Source organism: Vigna angularis, chromosome 10 (genome assembly GCF_016808095.1).
Source record: "Vigna angularis cultivar LongXiaoDou No.4 chromosome 10, ASM1680809v1, whole genome shotgun sequence".
NCBI lineage: Eukaryota > Viridiplantae > Streptophyta > Magnoliopsida > Fabales > Fabaceae > Vigna > Vigna angularis.
Window position 1 is genome coordinate 18,592,869 of NC_068979.1, and position 17,000 is coordinate 18,609,868.

At 32.9% G+C, this 17,000-nt stretch overlaps 2 protein-coding genes across 2 annotated transcripts; one reads left to right on the forward strand and one right to left on the reverse strand.

Moving 5' to 3' along the window:
* Window positions 1–11,384: 11,384 nt before the first annotated feature.
* Window positions 11,385–12,530, forward strand: LOC128194424 (uncharacterized). The gene has a single exon (XM_052870018.1). The coding sequence runs from the start codon at window positions 11,385–11,387 to the stop codon at window positions 12,528–12,530; it is 1,146 nt and encodes a 381-aa protein (XP_052725978.1).
* Window positions 12,531–15,096: 2,566 nt separating this feature from the next.
* On the reverse strand, window positions 15,097–16,771 carry LOC108335531 (xyloglucan O-acetyltransferase 1). Its single transcript, XM_017571568.2, has 2 exons — window positions 16,383–16,771; window positions 15,097–16,271 (listed from the first exon to the last, which is right to left on the reverse strand). The coding sequence occupies exons 1-2, from the start codon at window positions 16,585–16,587 to the stop codon at window positions 15,157–15,159; spliced, it is 1,320 nt and encodes a 439-aa protein (XP_017427057.1). The 5' UTR covers window positions 16,588–16,771; the 3' UTR covers window positions 15,097–15,156.
* Window positions 16,772–17,000: the final 229 nt, after the last annotated feature.

Consider the following 17,000-nt stretch of genomic DNA (forward strand, 5'->3'; position numbering starts at 1 on the left):
AGCGATGAGCTGAGAAGAAAGGTGAAAGAGATGAGTGAGAAGTGTAAAAGCGCACTTATGGAGAAAGGATCATCTTATAATAACCTAGTGTCCTTGATTCAGGAATTGACAAGTTGATCAATGCAAGGTAATCAAATTTCTGTTTTATGTCATATTAATTTTTATTATATTGAACCGCCTAACACTTCATATTTCGATTATAATAAATAAAATTCACCTTTGGTTTTGTATAGACAAGATATGTTCAACACCTAAGTTTTAAGTAATAATTTGTATGAGTACGAAACACGAATTGTTTATCGTATGTACATGCACATTTTCAACTGGTGTACAAAATTTAAAGCATGCAAAATATATAAAATATGTTATTTTTTTTAAAAAAAACTGTTTAGCTATTAATTTATGTATGTACAAGAAAAAGGGACCAAGGTCTCCATCACTCAATACTAAGGTCCACTGCTACATATAAATAAGCACTTTCCAACCTACATCCACAAAAAAAAGGAAACATTTAAATCATCCATTCCTCAACATAATGTTCTATTTCCAAACTGCATCCACAAAATACCATCAGATCCATATCTAAAGAGAAAACTAGCTAATAAGCATCACACTCTTCTCCAAAAATCACATTCATTCCGCTTCATTTTTTTAATCCAATAAAAAACACATGACAAAAGGTAGTTTCTATGATCTATCAAAAGTTATCAAAACCATTACATTCTTTCCACCAAGAACAGTTTCCTGTTGTTACTCACTGTGTGCAGAGGATAATGGTAGCTTGTCATAGAAGAGTCATGTGTTTGTTTATATGCTGAAATAATCATAAACAACCAACAGAGATTTCTGATTCTGAATATTTCCATTTTGATGTAGGGTGAAGAAGTGAGAAGAGAAGAGGTGGTGGTGGAGGGAGGAGAGGGTTGGTTGAGGCGTGTACAATCGCAGCAGTGGACGTTCATGTGGCCGCCGAGAGCTTGGGTGGAGACTCCCTTCTGCAGTATGTAAGAGTATGGAGGTTGTAAAAAAAGTAAATAAAATTAAATGATAAAAGTTAAATTAATCGTAAAGTATTGGTTTAATGTCTCGGTAGGTCCCTATTTTGGTCAGGAATTTCAAATAGGTCCCTTTTCTTTTTTTTGTCTCAATTGAGTCCTTTTTTATGTAAAATTTGAGCAATTAAAGGTCTATTGTCAAATTGGGCAAACGGCCGTTTAAATGTTGGTTACGTGGCATGGTCAAAGTTCACATTAATGAGACGTGGCATTATAAACTAATTTTGTATTAAAAATTATGAATGCATAGTGGTGTAATTAGCTTTTTGGAAGGGTAAAGTGGAAATAATAAAAAACTTTAAGTGCAGACCCCTTTAATTGACAAATGTAATTGAGATTGGGGAAAAAATTTGGGGTAGGGTTCGTGTGAGGAACAAATTAGCTTTGGAAGTTGGAAGAAGGCTTTCATGCCTGCACCGCGAATTGGATTTTGTGTTATTTTTATTCACAGGTTGATGGAGACGAAGGAGAAAGTGGCAGTGCGATGGTGGTCGAGGCGATTTAGGCTTCAACAGCGGCGACGATAATGCTTGGTGATGGTGGAGAAGATTCTGGGTTGGTTTCTGGTGGTGCGCCTCTTGTGGTTTTCTGCTTGCAGGTTGACGATGAAGACGTGAGGGAGATGGTTGCGCCACGGCGGAGGTTCGACGAGAGACTGACATTCCTGTTCTTCTCTAGATTTTGCTTTGCAAGTCCGGTGATGTAGATGACGAACTCGCGAGGAGTGGCGCGATTCGCGATTCTGCTGGGTGCCATGGAGGACTCGCGACTCGGTGTTGATGAGATTTATGATGGTGTGCGCAGGAGAAAGCTTACGGTGCTCCGGCGATGGTGGATGGAGAATATTTTGCTCCCTGGTGGCTGCCATGGAGGCGTTGCAGATCTACGTTTCTGGTGGAGATGACAAAGATGCGAACTTGGCTTGCGGCATTAGGGAGGTCGAGGACGAGGGAGGCTTCGCGTGGCGGTCATGGAGGTTGCGGTGATGGCTGCACTTAAAATTTTATTATTCCCACTTTACCCTTCCAAAAAACTGATTACACCACTATGCATTCATAACTTTTAATACAAAATTAGTTTATAATGCCACGTCTCATTAATGTGAACTTTGACCATGCCACGTAACCAACATTTAAACGGCCGTTTGCCCAATTTGACGGCAGACCTTTAATTGCTCAAATTTTACATAAAAAAGGACCCAATTGAGACGGAAAAAAGAAAAGGGACCTATTTGTAATTCCTAACCAAAATGGGAACCTACCGAGACATTAAACCTAAAGTATTTTTGGAATAAGAAAATAGTGAAGAAGTATAGGAAACATTTGGGATGGTGGAGAGAGTCGTTCTCCCCAAATTATTACCTGTTTTTTTGCTGGAAGAGCCCAATTCGGCCAAGACTTTTAATCTGTCATATTCCTTGACGTGATTGTGAAATCTTTAAGTGAGAAATTTAAAATTTACATATTTTGCTTCATTCTTTTAACCTTTTTAATGTAATTTTTTTTACTTGTGTTAATATACTATTTTAACTTTAGGAGGTAAAGTAAATTTAAAGTATAACAGAAAATATGTAACAACCTCCTTATTCTGGTATTTATTACAAAAAATATATATATATATAAATATATCAAGAACTGGATTTAAAATTCTAGTGACGAAATGTCCGACTCTAAGTCTTAGCTCCATTACCAGCTAGCACCTGGTCACCAGAGACATCCTCCTCTATTTACACCTTTAAGGTGATCATTGTCAAAGAGAAAATAACACACACAAACAAAAGACAAAAGGATAAATTAAAGTACCAAAGAACATTCATATGTTTTAAATCATTAATATCTCAATACTTATTCAAATCAAACAGTACAAAAATAAACATATCAACTTTAGACTTCAATCATCCAAATACATGTATTGATGTCAGACTCATGAGGGACCTGCTCCCGTGTGTGGTGAAGTAACTCGCCTACATCAAACTGCCACACACCAAGGTTAATCCATCAAATATCTATGACCAATACATGACCATCAGACTAAGAATCTTCTGCTACTCTTTACGACATAACTATCATTCTCTACTTGATATTAGAAGTTATTAAGAGTGTCATAATCATCCATCAATCCTGAAGTCCCTACTAATATATAACACTACAAAACAACAATAAGGATTTCCCTGTGGAATCCCTCTCACAACATACTTAATTCACACTTTTCATTTCATTTGAACATCATCAAACATATAACACATACATGAGTACTACTATCCATTCCAACTACAAAATAAACATGCACCGAATCAATTTACATCAGCCTAAGCCAAACCAAGAATAAATAAAAAAAACATAGATAACAAACACTACTACGAAACAGGAAGTGCCCAACGCTCAAGCCCTCGCCCGACGAATTATAGGGAAAAAAGCTTCCTCAGCTCAAAGAGCTTTATTTGCACCTACAAACCACAAAATCATGATCAGGGTACGCGGTTAAAACCATTGATCAACAGAGAACCTAATGGAAAACTTAAATGAGACACATGCATTATAAAATTGCTCACATACATTGGAAAAACGAGAAAGTTAGAGAAAAAAGTAGAAATCAACTTACTTTTTTGCAATAATTGTTCAACTAGACTAGAAGACATTCCCATAGTTGTCACTTTGACACCCTCTGATTTTCAAACAGATGATTCAGCAGGTAAAAAAACTTAAAGAGGAAAAAGAACTAAAGAGAAAACTATTTTTTAGAGATGATGCTACTTGAAATAACGAAACTCGTCTCATAAAACTTTTGTTTATACTTTGAACTTTAACCTTTAAAATATTTCAATCTCATTAATTAGGTCACAATGCTAATTCTAAAAGAGAATAATAACAATAAAAATAACAATAATAATAATAATAATAATAATAATAATAATAATAATAATAATAATAATAAATTTATAAGAAATAATATTAAAAATAATAAAAATATTTATAATAAATAATGTTTTCCTCAGTTGGTTGGAAAATTTCCTTTTGCTTTGATTTCATCCATTGTATTGTTTTCCTCAGTTGCTTGGAAAAATGTTTAGCAAGTTGGTTTGGAATTTTTAGGAAGTTAAACGCTTTGAAAATGATAATGATCCTTGATTATGGCGTAATAAAATGCAACGTTTATGCAGAAACATGCTCAAAAAGTCAATTTGGGAACCAACTTCTATTTCTCCTTTGTTTTTGGTCTGTTTTGTAGATATCTTAATACAAAGTATTATTGATGATTATGTGAATGCATGGTTTTGGAAAAACGGTTCCACTTAATGACATTTAATTGACGCTCATTGTGGTTCGAAAATATAATGAAGGAAAGGTAACAAAGTTAATGCACCTTTTAAGACCTTATTTATTGTATACTTGTTATTATTAGATCAAATGTTCGTGGACTTTAGATATAGAACCTGTTCTCATTTAACACAATGGTTAGAATTTGGAATGCTAAATAAACTCGTTTTTATTTAAATAAAAAAAATTTACATTGCTTAATTCAAATATTATAATTAATGTGTAATTTTTTCAATTGAGTATAAAAATAGAATGAATATTTACATATTCGTCTGTCTTCATTTTCATTCTTATTTCATTATGATCATTTTGTATTTTTTTCTCTCTTTCATTTTATATTTTTTCTTAATTTTTTTCCAATTATTTAATTTGTTCTATATTTAAAAAATTAAGTCACATATTTAATATATTTTCTTTCTTATTACAATTTGTATATAACTTTACTGAAATAAAATATTATCAGTTATACCAATTTAAATATATTTTTAATCTTATATTTATTAATTCTACTCATTTTTAATATTTTTATTTATTATTTATTTATGTTTATTCTCAAGTTCAAATGTTTAAACCACCTCGGTAAATAAACAATGCTAAGCCTGGATTGTGCTAATAACAAAATGGATTATTGATGAGTGCATATTTATGCCCACATTTATGTTTGAAAATTAAAATTTTGATGGGATAATTGTGTTTAAATGGTTGATTTTAAGTGAATTTGTGATGATTGGAATTATTGGGTTTGGGAAATAAAGAGACGTAAAAAGTAAGTTTTAGCGCATAAATTATTCTTGGATGTTCTAATGTTTATTTGTGCAGCTGAGAATATAAGTTTTATTGGTTCAAATGGCAATTCAAGGCCCAAAATCAGGTTTTATTTGGAAAATAATGTACAGATGGGCCAAACAGACAACTTTTACCCTTGCACCTCCCAATTTCCCTACATACACCCCTCTTCTCTTAAACAGGCCCAATACTAAGCCAAACAGTAACCCTATTCTAAATACACCCCCTAAATTTCCTTACCCATACCCCTCCTAAGCTAGACTTCACCAGATCATGCCACGTGTCCAAATCCTCTCCACACAGATTTAGCCAACCAGAACATGCCACCTCATGCCTCTTGCCACGTCAGCCCTGTCTTCTCTAACAGAGAAACCCTAATCCAGTAGAACCCTAGCCGCCACCATGTGCCGCCACCGTGAAACCATCCGTCGCTGCCGCAACCTCCACGATCACCACTCCCCCACCATCTTCATCATGCAAAGCTCCTCTGAAACCATCACCAAAGCCGCCGCAAGAACGGCCATTACAGCGCCTCAATCATGCGCCATTTTTCTCGCGCACCACGCGCAACCGTCGCACCAGCCACCGCGACCTTCGCCACCATCCATCATCTTCACCACAGCTCCTCCATGGCAGCCACCTAGACGCCGCTCCCCATCATCAACACGCACCTGCATTCAGAAAACCCAGAGACAAATGCATCATCACCACCGCAAAGGCGAAAGCGTAGAAAAGATCTCGTTCTCGCGGCGGCACAGGAGCCTTCCCCAATCTGAAACCCTAATTTTGGGTGGGAAAGGGGCTGACACGTGTCAGCACCTCATTGGTTCGTCCTCCTCTGGTCAAAGCTGGTCAACAAGCCTTCTCTAGTCAAAGTCTGGTCAACTGAGGGGCTTTCTTGCAATTTCAGAAACTCAGAAGGGGGCTAAAGTGCAGATAGAGGAAATTTCAGGGCATTTGTGCAATTTTGGAAATTCAGAAAAGTTAAAAGATAAAATTCAGTTGTTGAATTAATTTAATTTGGGAATATCAACCGAAAATATCTTCCAAATAATGTTATAATTATCTAAATCTTTTAGTTATTTGGAAGATATAACATAAAAGATTCTATCAACTGAATACTCAGAGTCCAAGCCCAATCAAGCCCTATATTATTTTAAAAAAATATCTTTTAATAAAAATTTAATAAAAATACTTAAATTTCAATTTCAATTTAATTTTTTTATTTAATCTAAGGACTTAAATATAATAATAAGATTACGAACTAACAATATCATTTTGTGACAACAAATTAAATTACAAAAAGCTAATAAAGAATATAAAAATATTTAAATATCAAATAAAAAACAATTCTAATATAAATTTAATTAAAAGTATATATAAATTAATAAATAAATTTAAATTTAATTAACTCATTTGTAAATGTGATGAAACAAGCTATTTCAACTATTTTGATCCGATTTATTATTGCATTGTTATATTCAAACCGATTGAAAATCTTGACTCATCTTACGAAAAATGGACTAACAAATTGATGGACTAGTCCATCAACGTTTTCTAAGATATATAATCACATAAGTATTCTTTAACCTTTTAATCGATTAATTATATAAATTAAAATATTTATTACACATATTAAATTATTTTATTATAATTAATTTTAATTTGCAGATATTAATAATTTAAGTTATAATATTATTACATATTTTTTTTAAAAAAATAATATAAAAAAATTAATCTTTTAAATTATTTTCATTTAAATTTTTAATTTTAAAAAACAAGTTATTGAATCAATTTGTCTCATTTCACTTAAGTTGTTAATGACCGGTTAGACGAAATAAACCAAAGCAAAGAAGGTTGTAACATCTTAATTTTAGCAGTTTACCGTTGATAACATAAGACGTTATGAGATTGATAAAACAAAACAAATTTGTCTCAAATTATATTATATTATATATATATATATATATTAATACAATTATAAAAAAATAATCATAATATATAATAAACATAAACAATTACGAATAACTACTAGACGATCAAGAAGAAAACTCTCACTAGTGGAAAATATACTTTTTATAGCGTATTTTTATGCCTGTTGAAATCTATCAGGCATAAAATATGGTGTGATGACAATTTCGTAAATAAATGGAGCTTTTCTACGTCGGTTACGCTGAAAATAGATATAGAAATTGGTGTGATGGCAAAATTGTAATAAAATAGAAATACTTCTATACCTATTAAACTTATAACCGGTCTAGATTATTTTTCTATAGGGGGTTAGCTAATATAACCAGTTTAGATTACTCTACATTCTACTTCCCCTTTCCCATTTCCCAACTCACTTTTTCTATTCTACAAATGTTCTCGTAAACGTTCTCGTTCTCTTACTCCTTCACATTTTTCTTCACTGTTGTTGAATCGTGCACTGTTGTCGTTCACTCGTTCGATGGTTGACGTTCTTCTCGTGCACTGATTATCTCATTGCCATTGTTGAAGCTTTCGCCGAGGTGGTTGGGTGAAGCTATTGTTCGTCGTTGGGTGAAGCCCTCACTATGGTTGGTTCTATAGTGCTTCGCTTTCGTGGTGGTGCGTTTGGCCTGTACGTTTGACCTTCATCGCGTGGTCTGCCGGGTTTCCAACAACAACAAGGTAAGCCATTATGTTTGTTATTTTTTGAAAAGAACTGCTCAGTTTTGCTCATTGCCATTGTTGTTTCGGTGAAGTTTAATATGAATATTATGTTTGTTGTTTTGTGAAAAGAATTACTCAATTTGGGGGCTAGGGGAAACTTGGCAGTTTTGGTATAGAAGAAGAAATTGTTACAATGTTTGGTATAACTTTTGAGTTTAACGTAGATTTGATTAGGGAGATGCTAGAAAATTCGTCATGGACGTTAGTAATAGGGGAATGTACAGATCATAAATACATCTGACATGGTTATCTCTCAAATTAACCAAAACTCTAACAAACAATTTATCACATGAAGCAGGATTACTACTTGTATTTAAACTCTCCTCTGTTATCACAATGGAAAACATGAACTGGTAATATATTATTAAAAGGTTAAAAAAAAGTATTCAGTACATAACATGATTAGAAGAAAAAGAACCATAACTTAGATTCGTTTCAACTGTATAAAAAATGCATTACAATTAAATCCAGTTACCTGATGTTCATGAAGAGTGGACTAGGAAAGTTTTCAACCACCAAAGAGTGGTTTTGTAGAAATATCAATTATGCAGAACATAATAATTTAGGGGTTTATGATAACCTTTAAAAGTTTGAAAGATTCAGTAAGTAATATCAAGTTCATTTCTTCAGCCTGAATTTAGACTACTTGAACATTAATATCTTTTGTTTAGCATTTAAAAACCACTTTGTAAAAATAAAGTGTTCAATTCTTGAATAGAGACCCTAAAATTACAGCAACTTTGTAATTTTTTGGCACGGACAAGAATTTTTGCAATTGGTTAACCAGAAAAGATATTTGACTGGTAGTTGGTGTTAGATTGGTGATGCAAGTATAGGTAGGAATGGTGATTGTCTAGGGTGAATCCTTATCAAGGTAGGAGATAGTAACGAGAGAAAGGAAAAAATAAGCCACAATCTGCCAAACTTGAACATGACTAAGAAACCAGATTATGATCCTTTTCCTTCCACTACTCACTCAAAACATTAAGCTTTTTAACTCTTAACAAAGAAACAAATGTTACCACTCATAAATGGAGGAGAAACAACAAATAATTAACATGCTATTGGATAAAAGGAGCAGCAAGAAGGGGAAGAAGGGCAAGAAGGAGAAAATTGTCTATACTTGCAAACTGGTCAAAAGGTTCTCCATGAAGTAAGCCAAGAATCCACACATACATCCTGAAACTCTGCCAATAAATAATCAGGAGAAAAAATTAATATAATATGTGTAACAATCAAAATTTATCATGCACATTATGCAAATATGTAAGTAATAGCTTTAGTAAGCTCATACTAACAGGAGTCAAGAACATGGTCTAAAAACCAAAATACAAAGAACAGAAGTAGGTGATGTAATTAACTTATTTTCTTTAAAGGTGTGCTTTAGGATGACAATCAGTTTTAATCTGCTGCACATATACAGATTTAGAATTCATAGAGCCACACATAAGGTCTAGATAATTGGAGTTGAAAATAGTGTGGTCTTTAAAAGTTCAGGACGAAGAAACAAAGACTGCAACATGAATTGGATATAAAATGAATTGGATATATATTCCCATTGAAATCCTTCTTATACTGTTCTTAAAATATACTGTTCTCAAAATATGCCTTTTCACTCCTGGTTATCCTTCTTATATTATTTCCTTTAATTTAATCCCTTGTGATGGATCTGATGTATGGTAGTCAAATGATGTGGATTGCAGGAAATGTTTGTCTGATTTAATTATGTTTCACTAGCCAATTTTCACTTTAGAGAAATATTAAACTGAAAAAGTTAGATTTCATTGTGTTCCGCAATGTGCAAGAGTGGAAGATTGGTGAAAAGAATTAACCGATGGAGAGACAATAAACTAATTGGTGAAAAGTAGCTCACCAAGACAAAGAGGAACATAAATTAGAGATGTGATGATAAGAAATCCCCCAAATAGTAAACAAGTTAGTAAAAAAGAGAAAAATCTGTTGTGTAAGTTACAAAGAATTAAAATCCAAAATCTTTCGACTCACAACAAAGCCTTCTTAAATTCAAAAGTAATATCACCAAACAATTCAATCAGACTGAAGGAGAGTATATGATTCTGTTATGAATCTGATGATTTCATAACAAAGCCTACAATCACTAACTCTTAGCAGATCTATCTATCTATATATCATACAAAACCTTTTCAATATTACTTTAAATATGACATAAAAATGGTCTTAAAATAGTTTACTATACTCTCAATCAAAACTCTATTACTAAACTCAATCAAGTACAGTAGAATTACTAAACTCTATTATTCTTTTATAATATTTGTTTTCCAAAGGCAGGAGTGGGTTTAAACTTCAATCTACTAGCAATGCAAATACCACTTCAAATTGCTAGATTCATTAAGAAATGTATAAACAATAGAGATATATTTAATCACCTCAAAATGGAAACATTTTTAAGATAGTTACATGTTTATTTTTAAGGTAGTTACATGTTTTCTAACTATATCACCTTCAAATCGCTATATATATCATGTTCAAAGTATTTATTAAGTATATACATATACATATACAATTTTCTATGCTTTTAATTTGTGTGCATTGAGTGTTAATTATTAATTTCCATTATGTCTCCGGAAAGTAATAGGAAGAAAGAATGTAAGAAATTAATTGGCATGACTGAGGGTGAGGCATAATAGCCAAGTTGAAACTTATATATAGTTGATGATGATTGTGGTGGCTATGTTTTATTAGTTGTTAAAGATGTTATTTTTTTTATATAACCATCTAATTTAAACTGATATATTAATAAACTAAAATTAAATAATAAATATACCTTGATAATAAAAGAATGGTCATAAACATTCCCCATCAATTAAAAGAAGATTAAAATTGAACAAAACTGATATAAAATTAAAATTAAATAAAACTGATATAAAATTAAAATTAAAATCTTGATATAAAATTAAAATTAAAATTAAAATATCTTGATATAAAATTAAAATTAAATATCAAATATAAAATTAAAACTGATATAAAAGAATAGTCATACGTCAGAAGATTAAAAATATCTTGATAATAAATTAAAATCTTTTTTTGCCAATTGCAAAGAAAGACCTAAGTCAATAGTTAAACATTCCCATCAATTGGTTATCTTAATTTTATCAACATATTCTTACACTATGTACTTTGTTTACAAAGGATTAAGACAGTAGCTGACAATCTAGTTGTAACAAATGTGACTCTCCTTTTAGATGTAGTTGATTTCTTTTTCATAAATTTCTAATGAAATTTTACTATTTTATTAGATTACCTGTTCATTATTATGACGTGGTGATAAAGGAAATTGGTAAAAGTTAATTAGCTTGAACTCTTCTGTGATGGGAAGAGAAAATAACACAAGAATAGTAATACCACCAGCCACCATACCACCTGGAAAGTTTCAAAGAAAAAATCATTTGGGATAACTCATCCCAATAAAAAAATCTCATTTCTCTTGCTCTTGTTGTAAAAGTCATATTTATACTTTTGACTATTATAAAGGTGATTGCTTTCACAGATAACAATGGATCGAAGTTGGATAAATTTGATACGTACAACAAATGGATATGAGAGTGGAGTAGAACAATTTCTTGAATTTGCAAAGATGAATGTTCCAGACAATAACGGAAGATTCTATTGTCCGTGTGTTAATTGTTTGAATGAGCGAAAACTACCAACTGAAGTTATTCGAGAGCATGTTCTATGTGATGGATTCCTAAAGAGCTACACAAAGTGGACATGGCATGGTGAATTAATAGACATGCCAAGTGTAAGTGACTCTCAAGTAGAAGTAAAAGAAGTTGATTTAAAGATGGGTGATCGGTTAGAGGACATGATATGTGATGTCGGACATGATTCCTTCCAACGTGCTCATATGTATGACAGCTTGTGCAATGACGCAGAAAAACCTTTATATTCAGAATGCACTAAGTATACTCGATTGTCAGCTGTGTTAAAATTGTTCAATGTGAAGGCAAGAAATGGGTGGACTGATAAAAGCTTCACAGAGTTGCTTGAGTTGTTGAGTGACATGCTTCCTGAAGGTAACACATTGCCAACACGCAATTATGATGCGAAGAAGATATTGTGTCCCATGGGTATGGAGTATAAAAAAATTCATGCATGCCCAAATGATTGTATTTTGTACAAGAGCGAGTTTGCCAAGTTACATCAATGTCCACAATGTGGGGTATCACGATACAAACAAAAAGAGGGTGAGTTTGAATGTGATAGTAAGGGTCCTCCTGCAAAAGTCTTATGGTATCTTCCTCTTGTTCCACGATTGAAACGCTTGTTCAGTAACTCAAATGATGCAAAACTCATGAGATGGCATGCAGATGGACGTATAAAAGATGGGAATTTGAGGCATCCAGCAGATGCAATGCAGTGGAAGAATTTTGATTCCATGTTCCCTAATTTCTGTAAAGATTCAAGAAACATTAGGTTTGGACTTGCTACAGATGGAATGAATCCATATGGAAACTTGAGCAGTAAACATAGCTCGTGGCCTGTGATGTTAGTGATTTACAATTTACCTCCATGGTTGTGTATGAAACGCAAATATGTGATGTTATCCTTGATGATCTCGGGTCCAAGACAACCAGGAAACGACATTGATGTTTATTTAGCCCCATTAGTTGAAGATTTAAAGATGTTATTGATGATTTAAACTGTATTTTGGGATTGAATCTTATGCAAGTCTGAATATGGATAGTAGTACATACAAATAAAATATTTTAAAAAAAAAAACGTCACTTTTTATACCTATTATAGCACCAGTAGGTATAAAAAGAAAATTTACTCTAGGATGACTTTTTATACCTGTTCCCATAGTATTAGGTGTAAATATAAGATTTTTATACCTATTATGAATAACACAGGTATAAAAAGTAAAACTTTCTACACCGATTCAAAAATAGGTATAAAAGATCGTAAACATTCTATACCCCTTATTTCTATACTTACTAAAAAATAGGTATAAAAAGCCTTTTTTAAGAGGTATAAAAAACCATTTTTGTACTAGTGTCTACTACATGACCATCTTTCACCAGAGATGTTTCAACACATATCTCTCATTTGCTCATACCAATAAGGTGATTGTACTAAAAGAAATAAATAAAACATAAAAAGAACACCAAGAGAAAACATGGTAAGCTAATGTGTAAAAAACGTTTCTACAAACAAACATAGAAATAAGCATTATAAACCACTCATTCATAAAATGATTATATCATATATAGATTTATTGTAGACTCAATTATCTAGATACATGCCTTTGACATTAGATTTCACTGTAACTGTGTACTTGTATTTATGCTTTACATTATCATCCTACCACTCACAAAGTTAGTCTCCTTCGTACCTAGCTATGATAAAAAAAAGTCCAATGACTAGGACCTCCTACCATTCTCTCCTCCCACTATTCCTCTTTATATGAGTTGAATGGTTGGTAGAAAATCAGGATATCTCCTTACTGACCCCCAAATGTCAATGCATACACTAATATCACCACCAAAAAGAATTCTCCTTGAAATTCTTTCAACACCATCACCACACATACCCACAAAATATCATCACCTCAATAAATCGTCATAATACTCATGGACATTCATAAAGTCCATTTTAAATCTATCTCAAACATTCAAATAAGACAAACAAATTCAGACATACACACTGGCGCTCAGAGGTGGCACCTAGCGCCAGACTTCTCGCAAAGATGACACTCAACATCCTAGAGTTAAAATGCTGGAGACGTACAGTACAAGGATGATGTTCAATAACACCTTGGTATCGCTCAATGCCAAATCGTTCACAAAATTAGACACTCATTACTATCTCATTCGCAAAATAGGACACTCAGCATCTGGCGCCACTCAACACTATACCATATATCAACACTTGTATTTTTTTGCTTGAGGGAACTTATATTTATTTAATATATCAAACTCATACTCCTTTCATGGTGCATGAGTTCAAAACAGTTTTAAACATGAAACTCATACCACTTGACCAATTGCTCATATTTAAGCTCTCTTAACAACATAAAAGCTAGTTTAAACCAATCAAACATCCAAGAATCAAACATTGAAATCACAAATGCTAATACATGCAAATTTCATATTACACAATTTTCACTAACTCAACAATTTTATCTGAAACACAAATCAGACAACATTGTCACATTTCAACTGATCAAACTCATCACATAGATCAATCATTTAGTAAATTCACTATACAATCATAAAATTAGAAATTTCAAAGTATTTATAACTTAAAAACAATGTAATTAGTTTATCTTACTTAAGAAACAAATGAACTTGCTCTAAGGAATCTCAAATCTCTTCAAGCTCACACGACCCTAACTAGTGAAAGTTCACTTAACTTGCAGGATGTTATATCTATACATAGAAACATCACAAAAACGATCAGGAAATACCATTATGATCACTGATCAATAGAGACTCATATAGATGACTAAAAATATGCATGCAAGTGGAAGAAGACTCACATGCAATAGATAACAGAAAAAGACCGAAAAAAGAGTTGAAACTCAATTACACAAAGAAAAAAATTGATGGGTCCAAATTGAAGAGTTCACCACAAGGATCAATCATATGGTCTTGATTCTTTAGACAAACAGAAAAAATCCTTATGAAAAAGTCAGAAAACTCTAGAAAAATAATTTCTAGAAAAATTATGTATTTTTAAATAATAAATCTTATTTATAACAAAACTATTTATATTAAAACTTTTTAATATTAAATTTTTTTAAATCACTGTTACTTTTAAGATTTTATTTTTTAATTCTTACCACATAAGTTAAAACATCTAGCCCACGTGACTAAATTTTGGCAAACTGAGATATTACACTGTAATCCACTTTACTATCCGAACAACTAATTAAATAACTGTAACATAAATTTCAATTATGAAATAAGCACAACAAGTTGAAGTTGGAGGAGAAATGTAATACTTTTCTTTCCCACTCATTCTTTTTTATTAGATGAAATTTCATCATATTTTCAAATTTGTGATTCAGTGGAAAAAGATAAAGATACATATATACCTCTATTTCATTTACACATTTAAATATTTATTTTGTTTATGTTTTTCCTTGTTATATCATATATTAAACTCGCAACTTTTGTTTTCTTCTCTAAACATGTTAATCAATATTTTGAGTGTAGATAAATCATTTTCCGCAAATTAAGACCTGTGTTAAAAAAGTTGTAGGTTGTGTTGCTACTCCCTGGTGCTATTCTAATCATACAATATAAGTTTTTGGTACAAAAATATCAGTGTGATAAATTAAAAAGTGATAATCTGCAGTCTTGGGTTTTGATCATCTCCAGCAAGATCTCATTCCAGGAGTCTATAGGCCCTGGCAAGCACCAATGAACGCAATCATTCTGCACACGCCCTGAAACGCCATTATTACCAAATGGAAAATGATTCATATAAGCTCCTGGATGCCCATCTGGTCTCAACCATGATAATTTTGTTACATCAAGTGCCTCAAAACTAAACCCTCTAAACTCTTTGGCTTTTACCTTAGCATTTTCCACTTCTTCCATTTCAATCCTTCTGATCTCTTCATCCACTTCTCCAACTTTCATCTCTCCCTTTACGTAAGGTCTAGTCTTTGGACAACTACCCTCCTTATCCCAATCACCCTCAAAATGGGAAGGTGAGAATGTTCTCACTATCACATTAACTCCATTTCCTTTATCAACTTTCTTCTCTATTATCCTATTAAGAGTAGCCCTCAGAGCCTTTCTTAGTGGACCATAAAATCCAATATCACTGTACTCAAGACCTTCACAGTTTAAGCAACCTAAAACCTTACCACCCTCGTAGTAAACTGAAGGAACCAAAAACCAATTTCCAACTGACAGCACAATCAAGTCCATTTCATCCACATCCTTTGTCCACTTCTCATTACGGTCCAAATGGATTACGTTATGAAGTGGCCCTGTGTTTGATCTTTGAACCCCTTGCACAAGAAATGGGGACCAATAGAGGGACAGGCTTGCATTGTGAGAAGCAAAGTGCCACCGCCGGGACCCTTTGTGGTGGACACGTTTAGGTGCTGACACGGTGGCTAGCAAGCAAAGAAGGGACTCTATTTGGTTCCTAGCCAGAGAGTCCCCAACAAAAGCAAGATGCTTGTTGGTAATGAGTTGAAGAAAAGTGTTAGGCTCAAACCTTGGAAGATGACACTGATATGGTTTCCATCTCCAGTAAAGGTAGCTGGAGTCCTGCCTCCCATTGATCATACAATTCTGGCTTTCTTTGATTGTCGCACAGGTTGTGCCATTATACAAAGGGTCTCTCTTGTCACCGACCCATCTGCCATTAGAGTAGTCACACGGAGTATCAAAAACATAGTCCTTGTCCTTGTCTGCCAAGACTACAAAACAAGAATGAACTCTATAAAGTCCCATAAATACTAGTATATTTACACAACTCTACTTGTTGCTAAGGTTTAATAAAACAAAATAATGCATGCAGACATATATACCTGCAGAAGGAGGAAGAGGAGTGGAAGTAGAAGAAGAAGAAGGAAGCTTAGTTGGTGGAGATGGAGAAGGAGAAGGAGAAAAAGGGTAAAAGTAAAGGGAGAGAAGAACCATAGGTAGTAGAGGTATTGGGAGTAAAATATGGAGTGTACAAGGAAGAAGTCTGTTGGTGAGAGATTGATCTTTGATTGAGTTTGCACCTTTCATGTTGAAAGCATTCCTTTTTGCGTATCCTTTCCTGCTTTATTTTATGATGCTACTTTGGTGGGGACCACCAAGATTTCAACTTTCACCAACCATGGTCAAAACTTCAGCTTACTCAATGAATGAATGCACATAAATAATTTATGCACCCTCAAATTGAACATTGAAGTGTGGACCATATAGTGCACAAGGTTCTATTTTGTGTTTCAAATTCCTGTATTGAAAAGAACGAGGATAACAATAAATCTGGGGGGTCCTTATAGAGAAATACTAGAATTTCCTCAGATAATATTATGGATAGCTATAGAAATATAGTGGATACATTAAATAAAAAGGCATACATATATATATGCTAATAACTTAATTAATTTCTTTTGGGTCCACCAAGAAATAATTAATCGATATGTATGATTTTT

Bases quoted from the DNA above. Each gene is read 5' to 3' on its own strand.
- LOC108335531 (XM_017571568.2), bottom strand. From the start codon at position 16,587: ATGAAAGGTGCAAACTCAATCAAAGATCAATCTCTCACCAACAGACTT. The intron at 16,272-16,382 runs GTATATATGTCT...CTTGTTTTGTAG, and splicing joins TCCTCTTCCTCCTTCTGCAG to TCTTGGCAGACAAGGACAAG.
- LOC128194424 (XM_052870018.1), top strand. From the start codon at position 11,385: ATGGATCGAAGTTGGATAAATTTGATACGTACAACAAATGGATATGAG.